The sequence below is a fragment of the Parambassis ranga genome, chromosome 19 (assembly GCF_900634625.1).
Source record: "Parambassis ranga chromosome 19, fParRan2.1, whole genome shotgun sequence".
NCBI lineage: Eukaryota > Metazoa > Chordata > Actinopteri > Ambassidae > Parambassis > Parambassis ranga.
In genome coordinates, this window is record NC_041039.1 from 11,923,629 (window position 1) to 11,950,413 (window position 26,785).

The window sequence follows — 26,785 nt, forward strand, 5'->3', positions numbered from 1 at the left end:
AGCGCTGGCAGCTGGAGGCATGTGGTGTTTTTTTTTCCTGCCCATATGAAGTCATTCTGCAACCCTACACCACACTGTACAGAGCCCAGCTAAAGCAGGGAGGCTGCACGAGACACGAGCAACAAAAGACTAGAATAAAAGTAATGCGATGGAAAAGTCAATCATATGAAAATGGACAGAGGACACAAAAACACAACAGCTGAGAATATTCAAGGTTAACAAAAAAATCACCTTTAATACATACTTTTCTTAGAATAAAATCTTAAATATTTTAATACTTTATCATCAAAGATTCCTCCCTTGATTTTAATTTAATCTCCCTTCTTATATTTAGGCTATTTTTATGTAGGTTTCGAAAAGTTTTTTTTTGTTTTTTTGTACATTTTCCTATTTTTTCCTCTCTCTTAGAGGATGGCTCACTATGGCTCCCCATTTTGGTTGTAATCTTCTCTTGCTTCTTCGCCTCTTTCTCTTAAGATCTTCTTCTTCTACATCTCTATTTAAGTTCTGTACCTGCCAGAGAGAAAAAAAAAGAAATCAGAGAGAGAAGAAGGAACTTTGGACAGAAAGGACATTAATCACACACAGACAAAGCCCTGATCAAAGAATAATGCAAAGATTAACAATGAGGATCAGGCCTAAAATTCTAGGTAGGACAAACCGTGCAAATTTGATTCCACATAAATGCTGCAAAATAAGAGAATTTAAAAAAAACATATCTGGCAAAAATGATTATCCAGAGCTGACACATGAACAATGATTGCAATCACATTTAAATTCTTCTTTAACCCACTTCCTGTTTCATTTATAAGCTATATATAAACATGTAATAAATGGTTTATAACTCATAATAGTGTAGGTCTGAGGCTGTGCTTGCATGCCCGTCTTCTCACAAATACACAAATGTTGTAAACCATTTATTAAATGTTTACACTGCTTATAAATGCATTATGGGCTTTGTGGGACACTTTTACTCTGACATAAACAACCAGACAGACTCTCTTGCTAACGCTGACAGCTCACCCGCATGATGTCAGGACCAGAAATAACAGCAAGCTGAGAGCTCAGAGGGGGACCTCACAAACACACAGCTGTACTCTGGGATCTCCCCACACACACACACACACACACATATATATATATATCAACTTTTAATTATCAAGATTTATTTAAGCAGCAGTAGGGAGACCTCAGAGATGCAGCCAACAGGTAGGTGACAAAATCTGCTCTAATGTAGCCTACTACAAACACATACACATACACAGAGAAAGAGCCACAAGCAGTGGAACTGTGGGATACCTTTCTTTAGTTACAGGCTAGTGATGGTGGATTGATTGAATTTAGCCTGTAAGTCAACAAAAACGGTTTAGTGAGTTAATGCTGAATAGATTATTAATGATGAAATGATCAGGAAGATGAAAACAGGTTTATGAAGGATTGATGTATATAGATGATATTATAGAACTTTGTTAAAATATTAATGAACAATTGATTACAAAAGATTAGCATTAATTAATAATCATGGAGAAGTTAAGTGTTATATCATGAAACAAGGTAAATCAACATTTACAGAATAAATGTACATGAAACGTGCTACTTACACTCAACGTAGTTGCGGGCGACGAACTTCAGCACCTCATCAATAAGGATGACAGGGAAGGAAAGCTTCAGGACCACCAGCCACTGTTCTGTGTTCAGATGGGTCAACTTGAAGATCATCTGGAGGAGAGCCACAAAAGAGTGGAAGTTAGAACAAAAACTGTGACATCTAATTGGTCAGCTACTGATTTAGGCTGCAGAGAGAGCGTGAATATGTGATATCTTACGGGCAGAGGGTCAACATAGATGATCATGAAGTGCAGAGACATGGACAGGGTCATGGCGGAAAGCAGCCAGAAGTTGCTCCATGGGGGCATGCGCACCAGAGACTGGTTCTCAGACAAGCTTAGAAAAGAAGGAGAATCATGAGAATAAAGACCTGCAGTAACAATCATAGGACACAGCTAATCTTTGCAGCAGTACCTGTTGAGAGCATTGCACATCTCAATTGTGACCAGCACAGACAGAGCCATGGTCATGGGAGGAGCGGCCTCAAAGATCTCGCAGTCCAGGCCAGCAAAGTCCTCGTTCTCATCATGGCACTGCATGAAATGAGACTGCACAGAGAAGAAGTTAGATCAGCAACCATCCATACTCAGGTGTCTAAATGTGACATAGGAACTTGAAACAGATGCAGTCACTTACCAGCTGGTAGTAGGTGACCCCGGGGCCAGACTCGTCGTACAGGAACCACCAGGCAGCACCACCAACAGTGGCTGCACCGACGTATCCTATTAGGGAGAGGTAACTGTCAGTGTTGGTAAGTGCAGTTCCTGCACTTGTACAAATCCAAACAAATACTCTGTAGTCCTACTTACCACCAATAGCCATGTATCTGAAGAACAGCCAGCCAGAGATCAGAGGCTCCTTGGGGGAACGTGGGGGCTTGCCCATGATGTCCAGATCAGGGGGGTTGAAGCCCAGAGCAGTGGCGGGCAGACCGTCAGTCACCAGGTTGACCCACAGAAGCTGGACAGGGATCAGAGCCTCAGGCAGACCCAGAGCAGCAGTCAGGAAAATACTGAGGGCGAAGAAAAGCTTCAGTTTGCCAAAGTCAAAGAGAAAATATGGCTGGCATTAAGAGTATGTTTGAGTTGAGTCAGGCCACTTACCAGACGACCTCACCAACGTTAGAGGAGATGAGGTAGCGGATGAACTGCTTCATGTTGTTGTAGATAGCTCTGCCCTCCTCAACAGCAGCCACAATGGAAGAGAAGTTGTCGTCAGCCAGGACCATCTCAGAGGCAGACTTGGCAACGGCAGTGCCAGAGCCCATGGCGATGCCGATCTCGGCCTTCTTCAGGGCAGGGGCATCGTTCACACCATCACCGGTCTGTGTTTGGAGGTGATACACATCTTTAATACCCTTTCTGAAATTTAACTTACATATAAACTGTGTATGTCTGATATTGCTGAACTCTTACCATGGCAGTAATCTCATCAAAACCTTGCAGGAACTCAACAATCTTGGACTTGTGGGATGGCTCCACACGGGCAAAGCAGCAAGCTCTGCGCACAGCCTCAGTCTGTTCCTGGTTGGGGAGATCGTCAAACTCACGTCCGGTGTAAGCCTTGCCAGAAACATCCTCATCCTCAGAGAAGATGCCAATACGACGGCAGATGGCGATGGCAGTGCCCTTGTTGTCACCTGAAATACAGAGAAAAAAGAAAGTTGAAATTTCCAAACTATCCAGGATTAAAACACTATGTAATAAGACACGGTGTAGATGTAGATGATAAGACCCATCCATAGTACTCACCAGTAATCATGATGACACGGATTCCAGCAGCTCTGCAAAGCTCGATGGAGCAAGTAACCTCCTTACGAGGGGGATCCAGCATACCCACGCAACCAACGAAGGTCAGGTCAGTCTGAAGGGAGAAGAGTTGTTTTTATGCATCCAAATATTCCATAATCAAGTCCATCATGTGGCTGTGCTCTCACCTCATAATCAGCAAACTTGGTGGAGTCCTCAAGGTTCATCTCCTCCACCTTCAGAGGGGTGTCACGGGTGGCCAGGGCCAAGCAACGCAGGGTGTCACGGCCGGTACCCCAGTCCCTGATGACAGCCATGATCTTTTCCTTGATAGCGTTGGTCAGAGGGACACGGGTTGTTCCAACACGCACATATGCGCACCTGTCAATCACACCCTCAGGGGCACCCTGTAAAGGAAACACGGTTATTTTGTGATTTTTATGTACACAGAATGCTGAGAGTGCATGAAGAAAACAACCTAGACCTCACCTTCACAAACATCTTGGCACCACCATCACCCTTAGCAGGGGTGCAGTACACAGACATGGACTTCCTGTCACGGGAGAACTCCAGAGTGAAGTTCTTCTTCATCAGCTGTTTGACCACCTGTTAAAAAAGAGGCGGGTTAAGACTAATTGTGCTTTTTGACAATTGTAGCATGTATAATGACTGAATAAACGTACGGCACAGCAAGCGTTGGCCCTCTCAATCTTGGTCAGGTTCTTCACGTTGCTGTTGAACACATTCATCTTCTCAACCAGGCAGCACAGGGCGGTCTCAGTAGCCTCACCAACCTTCTCATAGATCTTCTTGGACTGGAAATAAAAAATGAGGAGACTGTGTCATACCATGGAAGATGAGGAGGATGCAGCATGACTTAAGAATGATCTTTACCTCATTGTAGTCCAGAGAGGAGTCATTGCACAGGGCGCAGATGGTGGACAGCTCAACAAGGCCGTCATATGCACTGCAGTTGGTCTTGGCGCCACCCTGGGAACTGATGGACGAGGAGTGAATAAACACAGAAATTAGAAGTGATTCATAAAACAAAGACTGACTACAGTGAGTGATAATGAAGCTAACTTACACCTCGCCCTCGGGGGTGTATTTGGAGCCAGAGATGTCGAAGGCATCAAGGTCAACATGGTCACCATCAACAGTCTTGATAATGAACATCTGTGGAGGACAACAGCATTTATTATGTCTGAACCAGTATAAGTAGTTTTCACAAACTGTGTTTTGACTATTTACCCACCTTGGTCACACACATCTGGTTGGTGGTGAGGGTTCCAGTCTTGTCGGAGCAGATGACGGAGGTGCAGCCCAGGGTCTCCACAGAGGGCAGGCTTCTGACAATGGCGTTCTTCTTGGCCATACGGCGGGTACCAAGAGCCAGGCAGGTGGTGATGACAGCGGGCAGACCTACAAGAGTCATTAGAGAGAAATGTTAAGGGGAGAATATGCAAATTGTACAAAAGAAGCATGTTTTTTCCTCTTCTCTTTATTTTGCTCACCCTCAGGGATGGCAGCCACAGCCAGAGCAACAGCGATCTTGAAGTAGTAGACAGCACCACGGATCCATGAGCCTCCGTGGACGGGGTCATTGAAGTGGCCAATGTTGATGGCCCAGACAGCAACGCAGATCAGGGAGATAACCTTGGACAGCTGCTCGCCAAACTCATCCAGCTTGGCCTGCAGAGGAGTCTTCTCGGGCTCTGTGGCAGCCATCTGGTCACGGATCTTGCCAATCTCAGTGGAGACTCCAGTAGCAATAGCCACACCAATGGCCTTGCCAGCAGCGATGTTGGTGCCCTGCAGAAGACGGAAAAAATGTCAAGTGATGTAGAGAAAGGAGGTAAGGAAGAAGAGGAAAAACAAAGATTAGAGGTGCCATACTTACAGAGAAAAGCATGTTCTTCTTGTCCTGGTTGACGGCTCTGGGGTCGGGAACAGACTCGGTGTGCTTGATCACACTGACGGACTCACCTGAGATTGAAAAAGAGGATTAATTCAGAAATTATCCTGCAGGTAGAACAGAAAAACGTATTTTATAGCAAATCGTACCAGTAAGGATGGACTGGTCAACACGCAGGGTGGTGGACTTGATGGAAACAATCCTGATGTCAGCGGGGACTTTGTCACCAACTGTGGGAGTCACAGAGAAGTCATCATTAACACTGACTGAACTGTCACAATAATTAACAATAAGGCATGTTGGTGGTGTATATTTGTGGGCACTATGAGAAATGATACTACTTGTTATACAATTGATTATTCCCAAAATAAGCACCAGCTAGATTTCTGTATTTAATCCATGGATCTCATAATGATGCACAACTTGAACCGACACATTCTTTGACCAATGAGATTGAGCCACACATGTGTGGGGGTGAGGCTAGAGAGGCAACAGGTGTGCACTGACAAATGAACAGAGGCAGAGGGGGAGAAGAGGTGCGGCAGGTGCTGCTGAGGGTATTTATACTCATGATGTTGTTTTCCTACAGTCAGCATGTTTTCACAGCGGTGCTGCTCTGCCCGGCCTCTCTCATGTTGCCTTAAAGAGCCACCAGGCTTTGACATCCTGAATGTGTGTTGTTAATTAGACAGTGAACGTTTCTCACCAGACACCTCCACGATGTCACCGGGGACAATTTCTCTGGCCTTGATCCTCTGCACACTCTTTCTGTCAGAACGGTAGACTTTGCCCATCTCAGGCTCGTACTCCTTGAGAGCCTCGATGGCACTTTCAGCATTACGCTCCTGTGGGAGTCATAAATTATTATAAGAGGTGGAAGTAAACTGAAGTCTCTGTGTCACATTGATAGATGTAAGCACGCCCGCTTATCCTTGCCTGAATGTAAGTTATACTCATTTTGTCCTTGGTCAGGCGTTGGCAATGTCCTCTAAGAGGCTTTGAGTCATTATACACAGCAATTACAGAGCGCTACACAAGTTACTGATGATACATGAGTAGGTCACATCTGTTATCTGATGTGAACTATCTTGGGCTCTCACATATTCTTATAACAGCAGATAAACTGTGTGGAAATTGGTGCTTATAATTTAATAATAATCGGCAATATTTAGAGTGATAACATTTATCAGTTATTTATCGACGTAGATGCCCGCATTGGCACATTTGCAAGAAAAGTAAGTAATATTGTTTACTATAGATTTGCTCAATATAAAAACTATTCTGAGGGTAAATTGTGACATCAATTGAGCAACCGCTGGTCTGTAACTGACACCTGTGTACTGCGGATAGTGTTTCTTATTGCTCAATGCCTCGTCACTGACCTGCCACACTCCAACGACAGCATTAGCGATGAGGATAAGAAGGATGACGAAGGGTTCCACGAAGGCAGTGATGGTCTCCTCACCTTCCTCGAACCAGGCCAGCACCTGAGGGTCAAACATAAAGAAGAGTATGTCAGTGTAGTGGACACAAAATCACGTGTGTCTGATGTCTGGAAAACAGGCTTTTGGTGGTTTAACTATGAGTTGAAACACATGAAAATATGAAAAATGTACTCATTCCATTTTAATCATGTTTTATATCATGACTGCATGATTGTAATTAATTTGGCCTTGCACCGGCTCATCCCTCTTCCTGAGGAGGCCCTTCGTTCCTTCCTTCAGGCCTGACCTTTCCCGAAGGATTCAGTTTCTCTCTTCAGCTTGGAGGCTTTCTTAAAATAAACCCTTACCCCTTTAGCCCCCCTAGACTTCCCTGACCCCCCGTCTCTCACTGGCTCCTCAATATTCGCCTTCTAAGGCCACATCATGACAGCTGGCCGAAGGGGTGAAAACTGGTCGTAGGAATTAATACACCTCCTACAAGCCCATGCAATCTGTCTTCCCTCCTCTCAAGTTGTCGTCCTCAAAAATACACAGAGGGGGAGGAGGGGGAGCAGAAGTCGTCTTCACAAAGTGGCCATAAAGTAGTGATGGATTTGTTCATGTGATGAGGTTTAAATTAAATGCAATTAATGCCAATCAAGATTCCAATAAATCATGTAAAATTAGCTGATGGATACCTCATATCTGAAGGCTTTGCTTGAGTGAAAACCTGGAAGTTTGCTCCCACGTGACAGAGTCTCGAGGAATTTGTTGCTACTATTACGTCTGCTTGGGTTTAAAATGAACATGAGAGGAATGCCTGCAGTTTAAAATGGCTGCCGGGATTTAAGTTATACTTACAAAAGAGATGCAGGCAGCCAGCAGCAGGATCCTGACAAGCAAGTCCTCAAACTGCTCAATGATCAGCTCCCAGATGCTCTTACCTGATCAACATAAGGACAAATATTAGAGGAACCATAAGCAGTTTTTTTGTGTTTTTGCTGATGTCATTGTGGGATTAAACCAATCAAAATGCAGTAATGATTGTGTCTGGGGTGAATGTAGCTGCACTTACCCTCCTCAGCGGGCAGCTCTGGTGATGGACAAAGGTAAAGAGAAGAAGAAAAGAAAAAAAAGATAGTCGTCAGTTAACATTTTCAGAGAACATTTTTTGGTCTATGATGATAAATGTGACCACGAGCTTGATTAAAAATGGTCATTAAACTAAACAGTTGTAAGACCATTGTACTGTACCGATAGCCTCTGTTTGAGGCCTTCATGAAGCACTAAACCAAAAGCAGCTTGTCTCAAAGCAACATCACTATTGCAATATAATTTGCCATTCCAATTATTATTGATTAGCATTCAGATCATTTAGCCATAAGCCATCTAGGGACCTCCCCATGTTTCCCAGGCCTAAAATTATCCACCTTTTCTGTTAACGCCCACCCCATATATCACCCAGGAAGCTTCTTGAGCCGTCACCTGTCTCTCTCGCTCTCCAGCCATCTTCTTTGGCTATCTTTAAATAGCTTTTCAAAGCCCCCAAAGTCTCTGCTTCTCAGTGTCTCTGCATTTCTACCAGCTGTTGCAGCTCCTCTCTAAAAAAGCATCCCATGCAGAAGCTCAACCCACTGTGTGTTCCAGAAATGATCTTAGCAGAGATTGTTGCTCTTTATGGAGCTTTCTGAACACAAACACTGAGATGTTTCCTTGACAAGACAACTTGTGGCCTTCAGTTTCTTTCTGAGATGTTCCATCAGACCATCCCACCCCATCCCTGTTGCCCACTCTCTCACCATTGTAGCCATACTTGTCCAGGTTCTTCTTGAACTGGTCAGGAGAGAGGCCGGTGTTCTCGTTCACCCCGAAGTAAGCCAGGCATTCTGCCGGGGTCTTTGTGTGTGCGTTCTCCATCCTTTCTGAATGGACGATGGATTGGCCGACTAACCGTGCCTATCCGCGCTCTTTTTACTTCTTGTTGTTGTTCTCTGCAGTTTACACCCTTGGTCCACCACCCTTACCTAGAAGTGTGGCACCCTCCAATTCAGGAGTGCTGGTCTGACAGAAAGAGCGAATAAGCACATGCATGCTCAGGATTTTATACCACCAAAAGCTTCAGGATTGGTGGACACCCCACTGACCCACGCCTCCAAATTCCAGCATGGATGGGCATTGTGGGGAGGGGTTGGGGGGGAGTGTGAGGGTGGGGTTCGAGGTGGAGCAAAAGGGAGGTGAGATGGTGGACTTGGACAGGAACTGGGGGGACAAGGCTTGGATTTGGACAGGAGGTAAAGCAGTAGTGGAGAGGGTCTGGAGGGAGGGAGGGAGGGTCGGTGTACCATGGATGAAAATGAGATCTGTTTTTGGAACATGCATGGTCAGTGGAATAAGAAGAAGGGAGAAGGTGAGAGGGTGAGACAGGAGATCATCCAGAGGGGGGCGGGGGGCACATTGAGTGACGGCTCAACTGGTTTCTGCTGAGGAAGGTGGCCGAGCCAGAGACATAGAAAGAGAGAGAGAGATTGAGTGAATTATTTAGTACAAGAATTAGCTGGCATGTTTACATGCAGAATGTGGGTTTGACATGTCGGCACATTGACACATGAAGTTCTCCAAGAAAGACACTTTGCATCTTCTGCAGTTGCTGACATAAGTTCAGTTATTTTAAAGTTTCCCACAGACAATACCTCCTTATACCGGGCCTGATCAGAACCCAGGTTAAGTAAGACATAGGAATGATAAGAGGAAAGAGGAAAGTGAGTGAGTAGTAGAGGAATGATCGTTAGAGGACAGGAATGCCAAGAGCGTGACATACTATCGCACCACAGAGGAGAAGCCCCGGCTGCAGATACAGCCGGATCAGGTTTTATTTCTCTTTTTTTATGAGGAAGGGAAGGCAGCAGGGAGATATAGTGCAGCTTAAGTAGATCCTCTCTCAAACTGTTATTCAGTGAGGCACAATGGCCTCTTGTGGCTGAGTGTGTTATCAGCAACAGAACCCCTGAATCTACAATCTCTCAACTTAGTCTGTTTAATTTAAGTGTTTGAACATTTCTGGAAAAACAACAAGACAAACTTGTTGACTCAGCACAGATCCAGATTGATTTACTACTTGTTTTAACAGCAGTAAACAGGCTGCTGGGTGGTGCAGAGCTTTCTGTAGGCAGGAATTCAAGTTGCTGTTGCTAATCAATAAACCAACAGGTGTCCCTGCAGGAGCAGCAGTGGTCACTCCTCAGCACGTTTGACAGCCACTGCAGGTCACACTTTTTTTTTTACAGCAGTCTATTTATTTACCACATCATGTTTTTCACACATTGCATTCAGAATCTTTAAGGTATATCTTCGGCAGTTCAATGTCTGCAGAGTCATCAGGAGAGACAAGAAGTTTCATCACAAACGCCACAAAAAGTCAAACTGAATGATCAACAAAACAATACAAATAAAAATCAGGTCAAACAAACTGGACCTGAGTAGCTGAAGTCCTCAGAGAGCACCACCTGTGACTTCACATACTGTAAGGGTAATAAAACACTTCACTGCCACTGAAGTGACAAATGTTTTCAACTCAACTTAAGTTGATTTTCTACATTTTTATTGTTGCTACAAAACATTGCTATTGTAACGGTTTTCAAATTTCAGATGCTATCAACAAACAAGTAAAAATAATGCTATATATATATATATATATATAATACTATAAGATAAAAACAAACATACATAACTGTAACTTCAGTGTGACTTTTGCACCACCCTGGTTACATATACTATCTTTAATAGCTGCCTTCAAAAATCCTGCTTATTGTTATTTAAACAAATTAGTTGAAAAGAACCTTAATGTCATAATTAGGTCATAAAACCTGAAAATAAGATTTTAGTACCTCCTGTTCCCTTGTCCTAAAATAATTGATATGTTGGTTGAAAAGAGAAATAATCTTAGTGTTTCTGATTTCTGCAGGAATCCAAATGCATAAGGTACTGGCTAATCTCCGAGCCTAGAAGAATACATCATCCTAGTGACACACCTTAATTGCATATAATTATTAATGCTTTTTTAATGTACAGATTGTGGATAAAGAGGAGAAAACTGTGAAACAGTTTATCACTGACTTCCCCTGCTGATGATGAATCCCCCTAAATCACAGAGATCCTCATGTCTGGAAATAAAACGTATCTTATTTAAACCCTTTTTTTTGTTATTTGTGTTTTATAGTTAGTCATCAGTATGATTGTTTTATGGTTTGGAGCAATATTGTCCCATATTTCAAACCTTTTATAGACGTTTATAAATAAGACATTGTTTTACATAATGTACAGTACAACACAAACGTGAGCTGCTCCTGCTTCTCCACAGAGAATTTCTAAAAAAGGAAGTTGTTTTTGTGGCAGCTTTTGAGTTTCCACTCAGCAGCTGGTGACCACCTGCCATGGAACAAACACTGTATATTTTAAGTGGCAGCAGAATTAAAGGGTCTCTTTTCTTTCGTAAGCTGCATACACAGCTCCGTCAGATTTATTTTTTTATATGCAAAGGTTTGAGTCAGGTGATTTTCTTTTAGTTTTATGACAATAACATAAACCTACAATCACACAGCAGTGACAATCCATCCATCTCCACTAATGTCAAATATTACCCAGAATTTAAATAGACAAAAATGTTGGCACTAGCTTCACATTACATGAACTTTTTGTTGTTGTTAAAACATTTTATATTTGTTCTGCCCGTGTCCCATCTCCATTTCAGCCCGTCATTCTCCAGGCCTCAGCTGTCATACGGCCGTTCTGACCTCTGAGATTTGGGGACTGTGATAGGGGTCGGCCTGTCAGTGTCTCCCTCAGGGCTGAGCAGTGACATTTAACTCAATATCCCAGAAGGATAAGGTTTCTCCCTCGCTCCCCTCCATCTTCCGCCTCTGTCTAGCTCCGAAGTGTGCGTGTGGGGACTACTACAGCGTAAACCCCTGCAAGCTGGGACACCCATCACCTCCAGCACCCACTGTAGTGCTAACACACCACCACGCCCTTGTGCCAGGCTGAGGGATCACCATGTGCCGCCTCAACCCATCAAGCTCACGCTCCCTCCCTCTGCTTGTGAACTTTATTCGTGTTCCCTCTGTACAAGTGTTAAGCACCATGGTGGTGCAGCTGTACCGAGGGCTGCCTTACGCAACTAAGTCTGTCTCTGCTGACTTGCATGCCTGTAAGCAAAGCGAGAGGGACAAGCCGACGTTTGTCACTTAAAGACGAGGAGCGAGAGACTGACATATTTTTTAAAGAAGGTTATTGCCATTAACACCACATCCTGTGGGCTGTGCAGTGTGTGTGATGTATAGTTGATATGGGGCCATAATGGAGTGGAGGAAACCATAAAGCAGCCATAAAACAATGACTCAAAACTCATCCTCACTGCACATCCCTGCTTGCATCCATATGGACTGGACCTAACAGTATTAAATTTAATATCATGTTATGTTCATTGACAGTGAGGACATACAGTAATTACCACTGGGCAATAAGGCTATGGATAAAGGATCTGCAGAGTTGGTGTTAGCCGGGTACTTGTTACAGCATTAGCTAATAGTAATAATAGAAATGGCAGCTGAGTGTCTGAATCCAGAATTCCTGGCGAGATAAAAATAGAGCAGGTGACAGTGTGTTGCTCGGCACGGCACCACAACAGCTTTGCTGCTTTATTGATTTCAGAACGCAGGACTCGGCCTGGACTCGGACTTTCTAACATTTACTAGGAAAAAAGAAGAAGTGATGCTGCCGGAGGACACATTTGACTCCTCAGTGTCATCAGTATCCACTGTGGTACATTGGGCCCTGAGAGTTCCTGGTTGTTCACACCATTCCACACACTTAAGGCTGTACTATATAAGCCACAGGGGAGCCACCAGGAAAGTGAGCTGTTGATCAAAAGTAGATTTTACTAGAGTGTCCTTTACTTGGTTGGCTCTGCATTTTTAGAGGGCAATGTTAATTTATCTTTACTGTGGCTTAGACATCCCTAAATGCAGATGTACAGCAAGTCACTGTTCAATAAAAATATATTTTTTCCCAGGATTTGGAAGGTGTATAAAGCTTTGATATGTCATGAAGAGGGGAAAGATGCTTTAAAATACCTTTTTACATTTTTACGGCTCAGACACAAAATCTGTCTGTAGTTTTATAATAGTGGTCATAAATTAAACAGCTTACTGTGTCAGGCCAGCATAGCAGTGTGAACGAGTATGTACAGTATTTGGTATCAACTGAAAGATGAACTCTACAAAATATACTACATCTTCAGTGTCTTGTCTATTTTGAGTATGTCGCTCTTATCTAACCCGGACACTATTTCTGTGGTGATTGCTGTAGCTTATGGGAATGTCGTAGCCGTAAAAACAGACTTTAATCTGTGGTGTTTTATCTTTTTAAGTGTTATTGAACACAAGAAATCTGCACACACACACACACACACACATCAGGAAGAAGTTCACATTTCAGTTTTCAAGACTCACTGACACAGACTTTAGAAACATAATCCTACAGAAGCGCAGTGGTCAGAAGCTGAGACCATGCAGTCTCTGACAGATTGTGACCTAAAGTCCCCATCGCCTTGCTATAAATGTAGAGGATTGTACTCCTAAAGAGAAAGAGAGAGAGAGAGAGAGAGCGAGAGAGAGAGAGAGAGAGAGAGAAGGGATGGATGAATGTCTTTAAATGTTTCTGTCTGAAGCATCTTCATGAGCATCACTTTGCTGTTGTTTTTTTCAGGAAACAAACATTTTAATAATAAGTTTCTTTTTACATGATTGTTGCTTCAGTTTTCACATTATTGAATGTTGCAGTTATTTTAAATTTCACCGTATAGAACAGGATATGACCATTCAAAACGTGTTCTTTTTTGCCAGCCCTCTTAGCTACGCACTCTCTCCTCACCCGTCCTGTAAAAGGAGGGCAAAACGACAGACAGGGAGCCTTGTAGGTGTTAGTGACAGGAAGATGAACGAATGTAAAAAGAGCCTGAGAAATGCCTTAGAAAGAAACAAGATCCTTTTTTGATAAATATAGAATGAGCACCGAAGTGTTTTAGACACTGGCCCTGCACAAACACTGTCAATATTACTCATTAAAATATGTTTCATGTTTCCTAAATACCTCTACACACAAACAATACACTACCAGGTTTGTTTCAGCATGTGGTGCATAAGAAATGTTAACCTCCCCCCCAGGGGGTGGGGAGATGTAACTCATTTTTAGTTGTGAAGTTTTGTCTCAAAGGAACGTAACACTGCCTCCCTGTGGAGAACAACCAACACACCCAGACATACTGGACATAAAAAAAAAGAGTGACAGGAGCAATTTCTGTGACTAAAGGTCACTGTGCTCCAATTCAAACAGTACATGGGTTTGTGGTGTGAATATAGATGGTTAACAGAAATATTTTAGTCATGTATCTTTGCGTATAATAAACTACTTGTTCTTCATTCAGTTAAATCTTCAGGTTTTTTTTATATGAAATAGAACTTTATAACTATGTGACTGTGAATGTAATAAAGACAACACCTAACTCTGAGAAGATTGACTCATCATAAAGCTCTTATCATTTATGGAAAAAAAATGATTGGCGCAGACAGAGTTCAGATTATCGCTTTATTGGTCAACTTGATGAAAGACTACAAAACGAATTCACAAAAAATCTCTTTCAAGTAATCAAATCTGTACAAACCTAAACTGTATGGGGGTTTTTACAGCTCTGGCTCATGAATCTTGAGTTATCTGCATGTATGTATGTGTGTGTATGTGTGTGTTTGTGTGTGTCCATCCTTGCTCTGATAAGGTGACACACTTGGGCCCTGTTCAAAGACATTATCACACTCAAACAAGCAAGGCGCTGCATGCACACGCATACATGCACACACCTGTGTTTGAGATTTTACAGTACACAGGACAGGGAAAACAAAATACCCCTCCCACCCACCCTCTAAAAGTACACACACACCACCTGCTGGCAGGGGTTCGCTGTTAAATTCATCATTCAGCAATCACCCGCTGTCTCCCAAACCCTGCGTTTTCAGTCAAAGTACTGTACAGACAGACACTGTGGTTTCAACCTTTCCACGGGAAGAGTGGTCAGAGAAAAGGGAAAGTATAAATCTCTAATACTCTCACACGAAATGTACACGTGCACACATGATTTTAATGCTCACCTGCAGACTGACATGTTCGTCATGTCTGCACACGCACACACTCACTCAGACAATTCGTAACATTAAATGTTTTTAAGAAGTACAGATAAAAAAGGAAAAAAGCCCTGGGTATAGGTTTGATTTCTGGCTGTTTGGTGAAAGAAAGGAGAAGAGAGGTAGAGAGGGCAGGAGGGATGGGACAGAGGTCAAGGACAAACTACTGGTGTCATTTCTTAGCTTTCCTGGGAGGAGTGACTGGGCGGCCTGAGCCCATTCCCCCACCGCCACCATAGAACAGCTTCTTGTCTGCGGGTTTGAGAATCTGTAGAAAGGAAAACCGATAAATACAGCCATCTGACAGGACATCACATCTCAAGACAGTTTAGGCTGAGGGCTCTTTTTACCTGGAATGAACACATGAGAGTCTCATCTACACTCATCATGGCTCCGGCATTGTCGAACTCCCCGCAGTAGTTTGGGGCTGAGAACAGTGTCACCAGCTGCCTCTTAGCAAAGAATTCATATCCGTCCTCAACCACCTAAAACACAAACATCACATCTTTTTAAAAATATAAACAAATAAAACCCAATTGAAACATGAAATATGGGCAAATTAACAAAATGTTATAAAGCTAAATATCTTACATATAACCCATGAGTTTTCTCACTGACCTGATGGGCTCGACAAATGAGATCCATGTCATGTTTGTGGAGAAACTTTGTGACCACGTCGGCACCAAAAGTGAAGGAGACGCCACGGTCGTTCTCGCCCCAGCCCAGCACATCCTTATCCGGGTCAGCCCACAGAAGATCGCAGAGGAGGCCCTGGTCAGGTACATCAGTGGGGCGCATGACCCTTCGAATCTGCTCCATAGACTGGAGGTCTGGGGATAGGCCTGGAAAAGAGTTTAAGGTCAGACGGCAGGAAAAATAAATTTAGCATGTGACGTTACACAATGTGTTACTTTACAGCTTGCTTTCATTTCAGACTAGCTTGGCAAAAACAGAAAATTCTACAGGATGTTAGGAGCAACAGAAAAGCCCACATAGCTGCAGCAGATGCTTTAAGGATTGGCAAAGCTAAAGAATCTTATCTTGTTTAATGAAAAACTAAAATTGTTTGGGTTTTCTTGGTCTAATAAAACATCAACAAAATGTAAAAGGGGATTCTTTGGTACTGGAGATTTGTAGTCTTTTGTTGACTAAATGATAAACAAAAACAAACAAGCAACAAAAAAAAAAAAAAAAAATCACAACAATCACAACATTTACATGATAAAAACAACTCTGGCCTTTAGCCGCTACGTGCTCAATAAACAATTAACTCCAGGAAACACATAATATCCTTACTGTGTGTGCCCTCTCTTATGTAACCTTATACGCAGGAGGTGGAATTCACCCTCATGATTATCAGTGCCTGTTTACTTTTTTGTGTAGTGGCTCCCACAGACATGAGACAGTCATGACTGGCTGTTTGTGTCACATTGTCTGGATCCTTGGGGTCTCTTTGGTATTCTGATTGTAGTATACATAGTATACATACTGCATGGGTGTGAAGTTTTTAATCCAAAATTAAATCCTACATAATTAGACTTGAAAGACATCTGACAAACTTGGACATTCAGTCCAGCAGAGACACAGCTGGTTGTACCTGTGTACATCTAGAGCCATGTCTGTTGATAACAGGGTTTAAATATAGTCAAACAAGAATATGAAGATCCCACACAGATTTGCCATGGCCTTTGACCATTTTGTTGACAGAAACAACAGAACAGGGGCGAGCTTGTGTGTGAGCACGGGACAGAAGCCAAATGAACTGTTTGATGGGGATACCTCCATGGCAACAGAAAATCTTCTCATCAACAATGGCTGCAACAGGCAAACAGTTGAAGCAGTCAGTGAAGGTCTTCCACAGCTTTATGTTGTATCGCCTTTTACCTACAGGAGGAAAATAGAATTCACTTTAGTCACAATCTAATCTCAAGACTAATAAAATGAGTTGCACCTATTGCGTCACATTTTACATAATCCTGGCTATGTGAAAAGAAGAAAAAGCACATGGTTAATCACTGGTCTGATCCTGCTCCTCAGCCTGAAGCTAGGTGTGCTAAGAGGTCTTTAATATGTGCTTTGGTTACTATTAATATATCACCTTCACCATCTGGTTTAAAAGAGCTCAGATTCACAATTTACTGGAAATGTTGGGTAAATACTTTTCATAACAACCGATGCAGTGAGAAAGATGTTTAGTGTTCTCAACAATCATACAATGTAAATCTCTGTCTTCAATTTAGACATTCGGCTTGTAGTGGTCAACTGCCGGTAAATCGCTAGGATCAATATATGTGCACGTCATGTGACTTACACTCATCATAGAAGCCGTATATTCTGTTAATGGATGCGCACTCATGGTTTCCTCTCAGCAGAAAGAAGTTTTCTGGGTATTTGATCTTGTAAGCCAGGAGCAGGCAGATGGTCTCCAGGGACTGCTTGCCTCTGTCCACATAGTCCCCCAGGAACAGGTAGTTGCTCTCTGGTGGGAAACCTCCATATTCAAACAGTCGCAGCAGGTCATAGTACTGCCCATGAACATCACCTGGAGAGATGATCAGTATTAGAGTGGAAACACCAAGGTGTGATTATCACGCTGTGTGTATGTGCACAACAAAGGGTAGGGAAGCTCGATGGAGGTGGTAACACAACACTTCTGGTTAGTTTGGAAATGCATTGTTCTAATTAAAAGTTATTCAAGTTCACTGTCACTCTTCTTTAAAACAAAACACTAAAATGTTTGTGGGATCAGCAATATGACACAAGAAGGAAACTCCTCGGAAATTTTAAGAGGAAAACAGCACCGTACTGGCACCAGTTTCTCTTCACAGACAGTTTACAGTTAAGTGTGACAATGAAAATATGTAAGGTTCTTACATGAATACACAGCACTGAGTGAATGCAAGCCTTCTCATAGTCCAGCAATCTAAGCTAAATGCTGTGCGACCACAGTTGTGAATTTCCTCAACTCTAAAGAACACGACTAAGCCTCACCACAAATCTTGAGGGGCGCCTCAAGTTCGAGCAGGATTGGCTGGCTAAGGAAGATCTCCCGGGATTTGAGACAGAGACCACGAATTTCATTCTCTGTCAGCTGAACATTTTTGCCAGGTCTGGAGCCTTTCACTGTGGAGAACAGAAAAAGGTGATCAACAGTGCAACACAAACAAAAACCCATGGAAGGCAGATTTACATAGCTTTATAGGAAGTGGACCAATGATTTTAACCTTATGTTGTGGCAGGGGTATTCAAGAGTTATCTTTTTGGTTAGAAAATTGGGAAATTCATGCTGCAATGGATTTTTTTGTGCACAATAAATGTTTGTTTCCTCCGTGGAAGAAAAAAAACGACAACCCCCCCACAAGCCATGGATAAAATTCAACAAACATTAGTTGTATAGCTACAATTTTATTGATAATCCCAGATGACCCATTATTCTGCCAAAAAAGAATGATGAGGCTGCCCTCATAAATGATGGATATCAAAACAACTCATCTCTTTCTGGTAACACGCAGAGAGATTTTCTACATGGAGCTTTATTGCGATGTCGAGTAAAAAAAGCTTAAATATAACGACTTAATATACAGATCTGGAAAACTACATATAGGTTTAATGAATGCACACAATAACTAAATAGTATATTTTAAACAAACAAAATGCAAAACGTACATTACGTTAAAGAGACAATGCAAGGTTAAAGACACCAACTCTCACAAAGACAAACGTTTTTATGCCTTCTCGACCGGCGCCATACATTTGGATTAAACAATGTATTATGTGCCGTCAAATCTGAATAACACTTCATTTTCCTGCCAAATGGATTTTACCGAACATCCGTAAGCGATAACAAAGTCGCTGTACGAGTTAAATTCTATGCATCACTAGCAAGAAACAAGAGATGAAGTCAATTTGATAACAGAGCTTTGGCGGCTATCGTTGTCTAGCCCGTTAGCTAAAATGGCTACCTCGGTGAATAAATATCGAGCGAAATACGGAGTCTTACCTTCCAGCAGACGCTGTATGATAGAGTCGATGTTCAACTTATCGGCTTCTGCCATTCTATTCCCCTCTTCTGATCAGCTTTTAATTGGCTCCAACAAACACAAGAATTAATGACTGTAAACTAGACACCGAGTTCCCGTTAGCCAAACTAGTTTAGCGTTAATCGGCTATCCTTAGCCCGCTAGCTAGCTAACCTTGGGGCAGAATTGGCAACCTCAAAATTTGAGGCTGGAAGCTGAATTGTCAAAGATGTAAAGGCTGACATGTATTTCGGGAAATCGCATTAGTTAGATATTTCCCATTAGACGTCCAAATTCAGTCTCAACAAATCGTATTTTCTCGTGACAATGCTGCTCCTACCGTAGCTACTAGCACCATGCCATCGACAAAAAAAAGGCTAGACGAGCGTTAGCTGAAAGAGAGGCTGAACGGAAGTGGCTTGACTGTTGTCGTACCCTCATTGGTTAGTTTTACTTATAGGCGGGTCTTGGGGCACCCAATCTTCTCTTTTATTGGTTGTTTCCAACGTCAATAAGTATTTACTTATCTCAAACTACAACATAAAAATGGCCATCTTTCTCTGGTTTGTTAGGTGTTTTAATCGTTATGAATTGATCATTTGATGAAACAGTGTTCCATGAAGCACATTGTCCACATTTACTCAAATATTCGTGATTGTATTGCGTTGTATTTGTTGCGCAGTAAAGCGACACCCACGGAAGTGACCAAGATGGGAAGAATTGACGACGTATTTGGCATGACGCAATGTCCTAGCGCCTGGCAACATGCATCGAGTGATTCATTCTCAAGTTGAGAGATGGCTTAGCTAGTTTGATAGTTCAGTCTAAAGATAAACCATGTCTGGGACGAGGGTATTCGTTAACCTGTCTGTTTTACACTAATACTCCTATTGATATTATAAAATCATTCGACCATGAAGTTGATCCATAAAGACATTGAGAAAGATAATGCCGGGTAAGTGCTAACTTTAGCAAGCTAACCACCATGCTATTTTGTAGCCTTACTGTACATGTGTCAGCGTTGTTGTTGTAAATGTCCATATAGGAATGACAGACAAAGCTTTTGCGTTCCATATAACATTTTGGTATTTATCTATATTTATCAGAGTAGTAGTTTGGTGGGTTAAGAATGTACCACCTAAACTCTGTGGATAACTAACTGTTGACATAGCACAATAACAAGTGAATAAACAAAACTCCTTTGTGTTATAATTAATTTACACACACACACACACACACACACACACACTGATTGCCAAAACAACAAATGGCACCTATAGAGAAGTTGATGTAAACCTGTTTGTAAACCTTTTTTTTTCAGTCAGGTGACTCTGGTGCCAGAGGAGGCAGAGGACATGTGGCACACCTACAACCTGCTTCAAGTGGGGGACAGCTTAAGAGCCTCAACTATCAGGTAAACACTATCATCCATAAGGGTGACAGCTGACGAGGTGCTCAAACAACAAACCTCCTGTTAGGAGTCACGAGTAAAGCCCCTGTCCCCTGTTCCCTCAGAAAGGTGCAGACAGAGTCCACTACTGGAAGTGTGGGCAGCTCAAGAATTCGGACTACTCTCACATTATGTGTGGAGACCATTGACTTTGACTCGCAGGCCTGCCAGCTGAGGGTAAAGGGCACAAACATAGAGGAAAACCAGTATGTCAAGGTATGTTTTGATATTTTTTAATCTGCATAATTTTGTTAAAACATTTCCTTTTTCTTTGCAAAAATGTTTCGGACTAGGTGATTGATATTTGTCCTTCACTGCAAAACCTGGATGTTTTTTAAATTTCCTTTTTCCAAGCTTTAGGTATCTACTTATTTCAACAGTTATTATTACTCAGGCTAACTTCTGTGTAACATAAAACATGTTTGTGATTATATTTTTTTTTTATCGCTCTTCAGATGGGGGCTTACCACACTATTGAGCTTGAGCTTAACAGGAAATTCACTCTTGCAAAAAAGAACTGGGACAGCGTGGTGCTCGATAGAATTGGTAAGCAGGTGCTACTGTTTAACTGTCACCACTGCTACAGTTTGGGTTTGAGCAATCAATGTAAAAAGCAATCACATTGTTTTATTACTGGTTTGTTTAAGCATGCACTTCCCACTTATGTGTCAACCAGGACATGTAAACAGTAATCACATGAAGACTCAAGTAACTTGTTCAGCAGGTTGAATCTCACAGGCTTTAGCAACTGTTAACTTAGCTGTCAAGCTAATCATGTCATTTATTTTATTCTGCAGAGCAGGCATGTGATGCCACTCAAAAGGCAGATGTTGCAGCTGTGGTAATGCAGGAGGGTCTGGCCAACCTGGTGCTGGTGACCCCCGCCATGACTCTACTTCGTGCAAAAGTGGAACTCACCATTCCACGCAAGAGAAGGGGAAGCTGCACTCAACACGAGAAGGTAGCTTATGTTTTTGTAAATGCACAGCCGGTAATAAACTCACAAAGAAATAAATTGGAACCAGAAGTCAGCTTTTAAAGCACATATAATTTTGAAAGGTTGCAATCAGATGGACGAGCAACCCTGTAGAAAATATGTGAAACATTTAAATACACATTAAAGTTTACTGTGGCGTATTCTGTCTGCAGGCTCTGGAGAGGTTCTATGAGGCTGTGATGCAGGCGATTCTTCGTCATATCAATTTTGACGGTAAGGTGTTTTTTTTTTTGGTGACGTTTCCCTGTTTTTAAATTTGAATTTCGATCATCCTCATATCCGTTGTGCAGTATATCATGCATCTGGTTTATTCTAAATTATACTGCTGTTTCGGTCTGTGTCTATTTAAATACATTGAATGTTTTTGTTTCTCTTCAGTGGTGAAGTGCATCCTGGTGGCCAGTCCAGGGTTTGTAAGGGACCAGTTTATCACCTACCTCTTCAAAGAGGCAGTGCGACAGGACAACAAGATCCTGCTGGAGAATCGACCCAAGTTCATGCTGGTCCATTCATCATCAGGTCATAAGTATTCGCTCAAAGGTAGGAGTTGCCTCAGTCTGAGAGTAAAACGGTCACATCTCATCATGAGGTGAAGACTTAGTGAAATGTTGGTTGTTTTGCAGAAATCCTTTCTGACCCCACAGTGACAAGTAGGCTTTCTGATACTAAGGTGACTATACATCCTGTGACTTGTTATTATTACATAAAAAATGTGCAATAAAAAAAATATGTGTGTGAAAATCTGTCCCTCGGAAAAGAGAGATGAACAAAATTGCTTTAGATTCAAACCTTTGTGGGACAGGCAAAATTAATTGTCATGAATAAAACATAAATTATAAACATCATTATTAATTGGTATGCATTGATTTCCATGTATTGCTGTTTGACTGCCAGAGGCTCCATATTGTTATTGGCTAATCTGTTGATATGTGTAACCCTCAGGCAGCTGCAGAGGTGAAAGCCCTGGAAGACTTCTATAAGATGCTACAGCATGAGCCTGACAGAGCTTTCTATGGGTGAGTGACCAGAACAGTAATCTTGGTGACCCACAGGGGCCCGCATTCATTTCATGCTGTCATGTCCTCATGTGTTCACAGACTGGCTCATGTAGAGAAAGCTGCTGATGCCCTGGCCATTGACACCTTGTTGATAAGTGATAAGTTGTTCAGGTATGTTTTTGTTACATATCTTGAGCTCAGTCATTTCAAATTAGTTGGCAGATGTTTATTGATAAAATTATTGGGTAAACTGGTTAATGTGTGTTTTGTTTGTTTTTGGGTACATCCAGGCATCAGGATGTCCCCACAAGGGCCCGTTATGTTCGGCTAGTGGACAGCGTGAGAGACAATGGTGGCAACGTCAGGTACCTTTAGAAATACTGCTCACTGGAACTGACAAATAGAATAACTACATGTCATTTAATGAAATAATATATGTACATGTTTGTATTTAAATATATGTACCTGGTTCAAACAGCTGAATAGTTGTCTCCCCTTTCAGAATATTCTCAAGCCTTCATGTTTCTGGTGAACGTAAGTTATACACAGTTTTAATATAGTGAATGTTTTATTTACCGGTGTATTTCTAATGTTTTTTCCGTCCTGCTGTTTACATAGTGCATAGTTACAACAGTTTATAGTACCAAAATAAGGACATTTCATTGTCATTGATTTAACTTCAGAACTGACTCAGCTGAGCGGAGTGGCTGCCATTTTGAGGTTTCCCATCGCGGACCTATCAGAGCCCGAGGATGGCAGTAGCTCAGATGAAGACTAATCCACACAGCTGTGACTGGTAGAGGAGAAAGGGAGATCATCTGCTGCTGCGAATAACACACGACACTGTGTTTTACAACAAAAGAAAAAAAAGCTGCTGAGGTACTCAACCTCTGCAACATCCACACTTCTTTTACATCACATCGACACACCAGGTGTTCTTAAGTTGCCATAATTTCACATAAGTTCATGCAGTTTTAAGTGCTTTTGGTTTGAAGGTGGCAGTATCTTTGAAATGACAGGAATGTAACTTGTTGCCAAATCAGTTGGGTGAAATTTAGCATTTGCAAACTCAGCGATTTCTTTTTCAAAGTGTATATACAATATATCATTCTTGCAATTAAACAACACAAGCATGCGACTACTTGATTGATTTCACTTTGTCTTGTTAATAGTTCTCTTCTTTCATTTATTAAGTTCAAGTTGGTCCAAGATATAAAAAATATATAATTTTATTAGATAGTGTTTTTTATTTAAAAACTCTTTTGGTTACTGCATATCAACTACAACAAGTCAAGTATGGTCAGGATTTTAAATTGATACAGTGATATGAGGTCCACAGTTACAACACTGTAGGTTCCTCTTATTCTTCTATGGCAAATTGTCAAATTACAAACCTCCCCTGTGAAGAATTTCAGCAGCTAGGACTAAAGTGCATTTCAAACACCCTCCTCTCCCATATTACACGGCTCTTATTTCTATTAGTGTATCCCTGAGCGTGAATGTAGGTGTGAACCTGATGCACTTGGCATCATTAAGAAGGACACTGAAAGGTTTTAATCCAAGCTAAATCCTCCAGTGTGGCCCAGTGCAGGTAGATAATTGAGCAAATAACCATGACATGCATTATCTGGTGGCTGTTGCCCCAGTTATCAAACATGCCCGGACTGAAGCGTTCTGGGATCTGTATGATGTTCACCACACCTCCCAAAACAGCTAAAGAGTCCATGATGACGAAGAGGCGAAGGGAGTTTGGGCTTCCCACACCGCTGCCGTAAACCCGGAACAGGAAGAGGCTGAAGCGGAACAAAGCCTGCCAGATGAAGGCTCGTAGACGCAGAATGTTAGTGCGGGCCGTGGTGGCACAGTAGATCCCGTAGGCGGACAGGAGGACGTAGGCCAGCAAGGCAGTCTGTTGAATGGTTGGGTAGCACAGAAGGGTGATGTAGATGATGGGAAGTGCACCTGTGGAGAAAAGAGAAGTTATTGTTAGCATTTGTTGTTGGGGTTTTTTTTTTAGAATAGAAATTTCCGCCTGATGTTATTTAAAACCAGACATAACAAAACTGAGATTATGCATCATTTACATGTTTCAATCACTTCCATATAATCCTTCTAAGTAATTATTTTTGCATATTATCATTTTACATCACTTGTAATGTGACCTGGAAGCCTTAAAAACAGCTGGACTCATGTAAATTCACACACATTCACTCAGCATTACCCAGTGTGTTGACCAGACAGACACCAAACATGTCCAAGGATAGCAGGGTGTCGTACACATGTTCTCCTCCCACATGGTTCATAAAGACGTGGTATATCACTGATCCTATGGTGGGACTGAGGCAGGCCAGGTAGTGGACTACACATAACCAGGTGCTGTCCACCTCCATCCAGGGGATACTAAAAGGCAGCACTACCAAGAAAAGGAAGAAGGGAATGCCTGAAGGGATAGAAAGAGAGATGAGGAGTTAAAATGGGAAGAGGAGAGAATTAATTAGATTAATAGAACAATTTGTAGAAGAAATTTAATTTATAACCAACTTCTATGATGCATTGACATAAATAGAGATATTCTCGGAAGTTGGCATCTTTAAATTCTTATTTGTATACAATAAACATCAGTTAGTGCTGGACAATATGAGGAATTTAACAGATGGAAAGTGGTTCCTCTGTTTGTGTATGAGGAACAATGTTAATGACACATGGCTATGCAGGCATGGGGAAAGCCAAGCAACACTCTTAACTCCTAATACCGCTCATTCCTCTTTGTAAGAGTGTTAGCCTTAATGAACTTAGGGGATGGCTAACAAGAAAATGGGGCAAGAAGAAGGAAGTTCAAGGTTGAAAGTGTTGCAGGTGTGAATTCAAGGTGTGATTGTGTTGCACAACTGCAATCAGACTTCAATGTCAAATCTTACATCAGGCAGAAAGTTGACTTTGATTCTAAGACCATCATAGTCTGTCTCTCTAAATGCAAACTCCTGTCTCTTCAGAATTCATTGATGGAAGCACGTAATGAGCATTCACATCTGTAACCTTTCAAGATCTGGCGAACTATCGGATATATTCAGCACAGGGATTCCCAGAGCAGATTACAGAGCTAATACCCCATATCCCCATTACACGCTCCTGTCAAGTATGCCTGTAACGGCCTATAAGTGAGAGTAGTGTGACCCGTTTTCTTGTACAAGTCTTATGTGAGGAGAAAAACAGCCAATGTAAAGATATATTTGAATGCATAAAATCCTGACAAGAATGACTCTTATTAGGGTGACTGCAGAGTGAAGGCAATGCCAAGTTCATTTCTGCACTTACCATGAGTGTAGATGTTCCCCAGTTCATTGTGCATGTAGAAGAGGCTCCTGAGGCACTCTTGAGCTGTGGACACTGGCCGGTAACCCGTCAGGACATATCTGTTGAACTGAAGGTGACTAGGGGTCTTTGCAAAGTCCAAGAGCCGCGGTCCTTTGTAAAGCACCATAACGACTTCCTGCAGCCAGTGCCCTCACATTGAAGTTCCTCACCATTTACATCCTAACAGAGGCCAGAGTCAGGACCAGCCAGAGCCTCTGAGGTCCATGAAACCCATCACTGAACAGGTAATTCCAAGCAAGCGACCTGTTGAGCCAGCCAAGTGGCATGCTTACAGAGGACCAATCAGAAGACAGCTTTGTTTCCTAAGCTGGAGTAATCCTCATAAAAAGGCATGTCCGCTACAGCAGCTGCTCCTTCCCAGTAATAACTAGTGGTTTAACTAGGTGTGAGTTTAACTAACTCACACCTCAGCTTCCTGCTTTCTAATATACAGAAATACCAATACAGAAGTATTTCTCTTCAACTAGGAACTCCACCCAGACTGACAATAATTTGTTATCAAATTTAAACCCATTAAATATATTCAATACATTCATAATACACACATATTTGAGGATTCTTTAAGGGGTTTTATTCTATCAAATATTGTACAATAACAAACAGATTGTTGCCACAAGCAATAAAAAAATTCTTCACAGAAAATAAATTAGGCTAATTTATTATTATGTGGTTATATTTTGATATCCTGACATGACTGCCTGCTGTAACAAAACACTGAACATATCGGCAGGCACTTCTTCAACAATTTTTTTGCATACAGTGAACAGTAAGTGCAGGACATACGCAATAAAACCTAAGCTGAACATGTTTAAATATTTTAACCATATACTTACAAATGTGATTGCCAGCATTTGACAGACAACAAAGAAACCAACTTAACAGTGAAAAAAAGATATTTGTTCTTTATCAGCAGAGTTAACCTGTGAGGATTAAAACATAAAGCAGAAACATGAGTGGGATGTTTGAATACACATACAAATAAATATTGAGCATGTTCTTACCTTGATAGCCACTATTCCC

At 41.9% G+C, this 26,785-nt stretch overlaps 4 protein-coding genes across 6 annotated transcripts; 1 reads left to right on the forward strand and 3 right to left on the reverse strand.

The window, feature by feature from the left end:
- Positions 1-208: 208 nt before the first annotated feature.
- Positions 209-8,778, reverse strand: atp2a1l (ATPase sarcoplasmic/endoplasmic reticulum Ca2+ transporting 1, like). Of its 3 annotated transcripts, XM_028431843.1 has the most exons (24): positions 8,495-8,778; positions 7,771-7,788; positions 7,557-7,639; positions 6,654-6,758; positions 5,978-6,116; positions 5,421-5,501; positions 5,257-5,342; positions 4,871-5,168; positions 4,612-4,778; positions 4,444-4,532; positions 4,251-4,353; positions 4,040-4,171; positions 3,846-3,962; positions 3,545-3,763; positions 3,360-3,471; positions 3,024-3,247; positions 2,712-2,932; positions 2,418-2,620; positions 2,245-2,330; positions 2,023-2,156; positions 1,827-1,944; positions 1,602-1,719; positions 1,300-1,345; positions 209-513 (listed from the first exon to the last, which is right to left on the reverse strand). In XM_028431843.1, the coding sequence occupies exons 1-23, from the start codon at positions 8,610-8,612 to the stop codon at positions 1,341-1,343; spliced, it is 2,976 nt and encodes a 991-aa protein (XP_028287644.1). In that variant the 5' UTR covers positions 8,613-8,778; the 3' UTR covers positions 209-513; positions 1,300-1,340. The 3 variants fall into 3 exon arrangements, with proteins under 3 accessions (XP_028287644.1, XP_028287641.1, XP_028287643.1); XM_028431840.1 differs by lacking the exon at positions 1,300-1,345; XM_028431842.1 differs by lacking the exons at positions 209-513; positions 1,300-1,345 and having other exon boundaries at positions 1,594-1,719.
- Positions 8,779-14,322: 5,544 nt separating this feature from the next.
- LOC114451580 (serine/threonine-protein phosphatase alpha-2 isoform-like) lies at positions 14,323-19,345 on the reverse strand. Its single transcript, XM_028430320.1, has 7 exons — positions 18,927-19,345; positions 17,918-18,049; positions 17,238-17,468; positions 16,706-16,810; positions 15,545-15,768; positions 15,277-15,411; positions 14,323-15,194 (listed from the first exon to the last, which is right to left on the reverse strand). Exons 1-7 carry the CDS (start codon positions 18,979-18,981, stop codon positions 15,099-15,101), a joined length of 978 nt encoding a protein of 325 aa, XP_028286121.1. The 5' UTR covers positions 18,982-19,345; the 3' UTR covers positions 14,323-15,098.
- Positions 19,346-19,681: 336 nt separating this feature from the next.
- On the forward strand, positions 19,682-23,528 carry pelo (pelota mRNA surveillance and ribosome rescue factor). Its single transcript, XM_028430319.1, has 13 exons — positions 19,682-19,900; positions 20,267-20,359; positions 20,461-20,611; positions 20,851-20,941; positions 21,193-21,356; positions 21,545-21,605; positions 21,771-21,932; positions 22,016-22,062; positions 22,335-22,408; positions 22,490-22,561; positions 22,681-22,755; positions 22,893-22,924; positions 23,074-23,528. Exons 1-13 carry the CDS (start codon positions 19,860-19,862, stop codon positions 23,166-23,168), a joined length of 1,158 nt encoding a protein of 385 aa, XP_028286120.1. The 5' UTR covers positions 19,682-19,859; the 3' UTR covers positions 23,169-23,528.
- A 77-nt stretch (positions 23,529-23,605) lies between these two features.
- On the reverse strand, positions 23,606-26,111 carry LOC114451581 (progestin and adipoQ receptor family member 4-like). The gene is made up of 3 exons (XM_028430321.1): positions 25,706-26,111; positions 24,612-24,830; positions 23,606-24,352 (listed from the first exon to the last, which is right to left on the reverse strand). The coding sequence occupies exons 1-3, from the start codon at positions 25,869-25,871 to the stop codon at positions 23,922-23,924; spliced, it is 816 nt and encodes a 271-aa protein (XP_028286122.1). The 5' UTR covers positions 25,872-26,111; the 3' UTR covers positions 23,606-23,921.
- Positions 26,112-26,785: the final 674 nt, after the last annotated feature.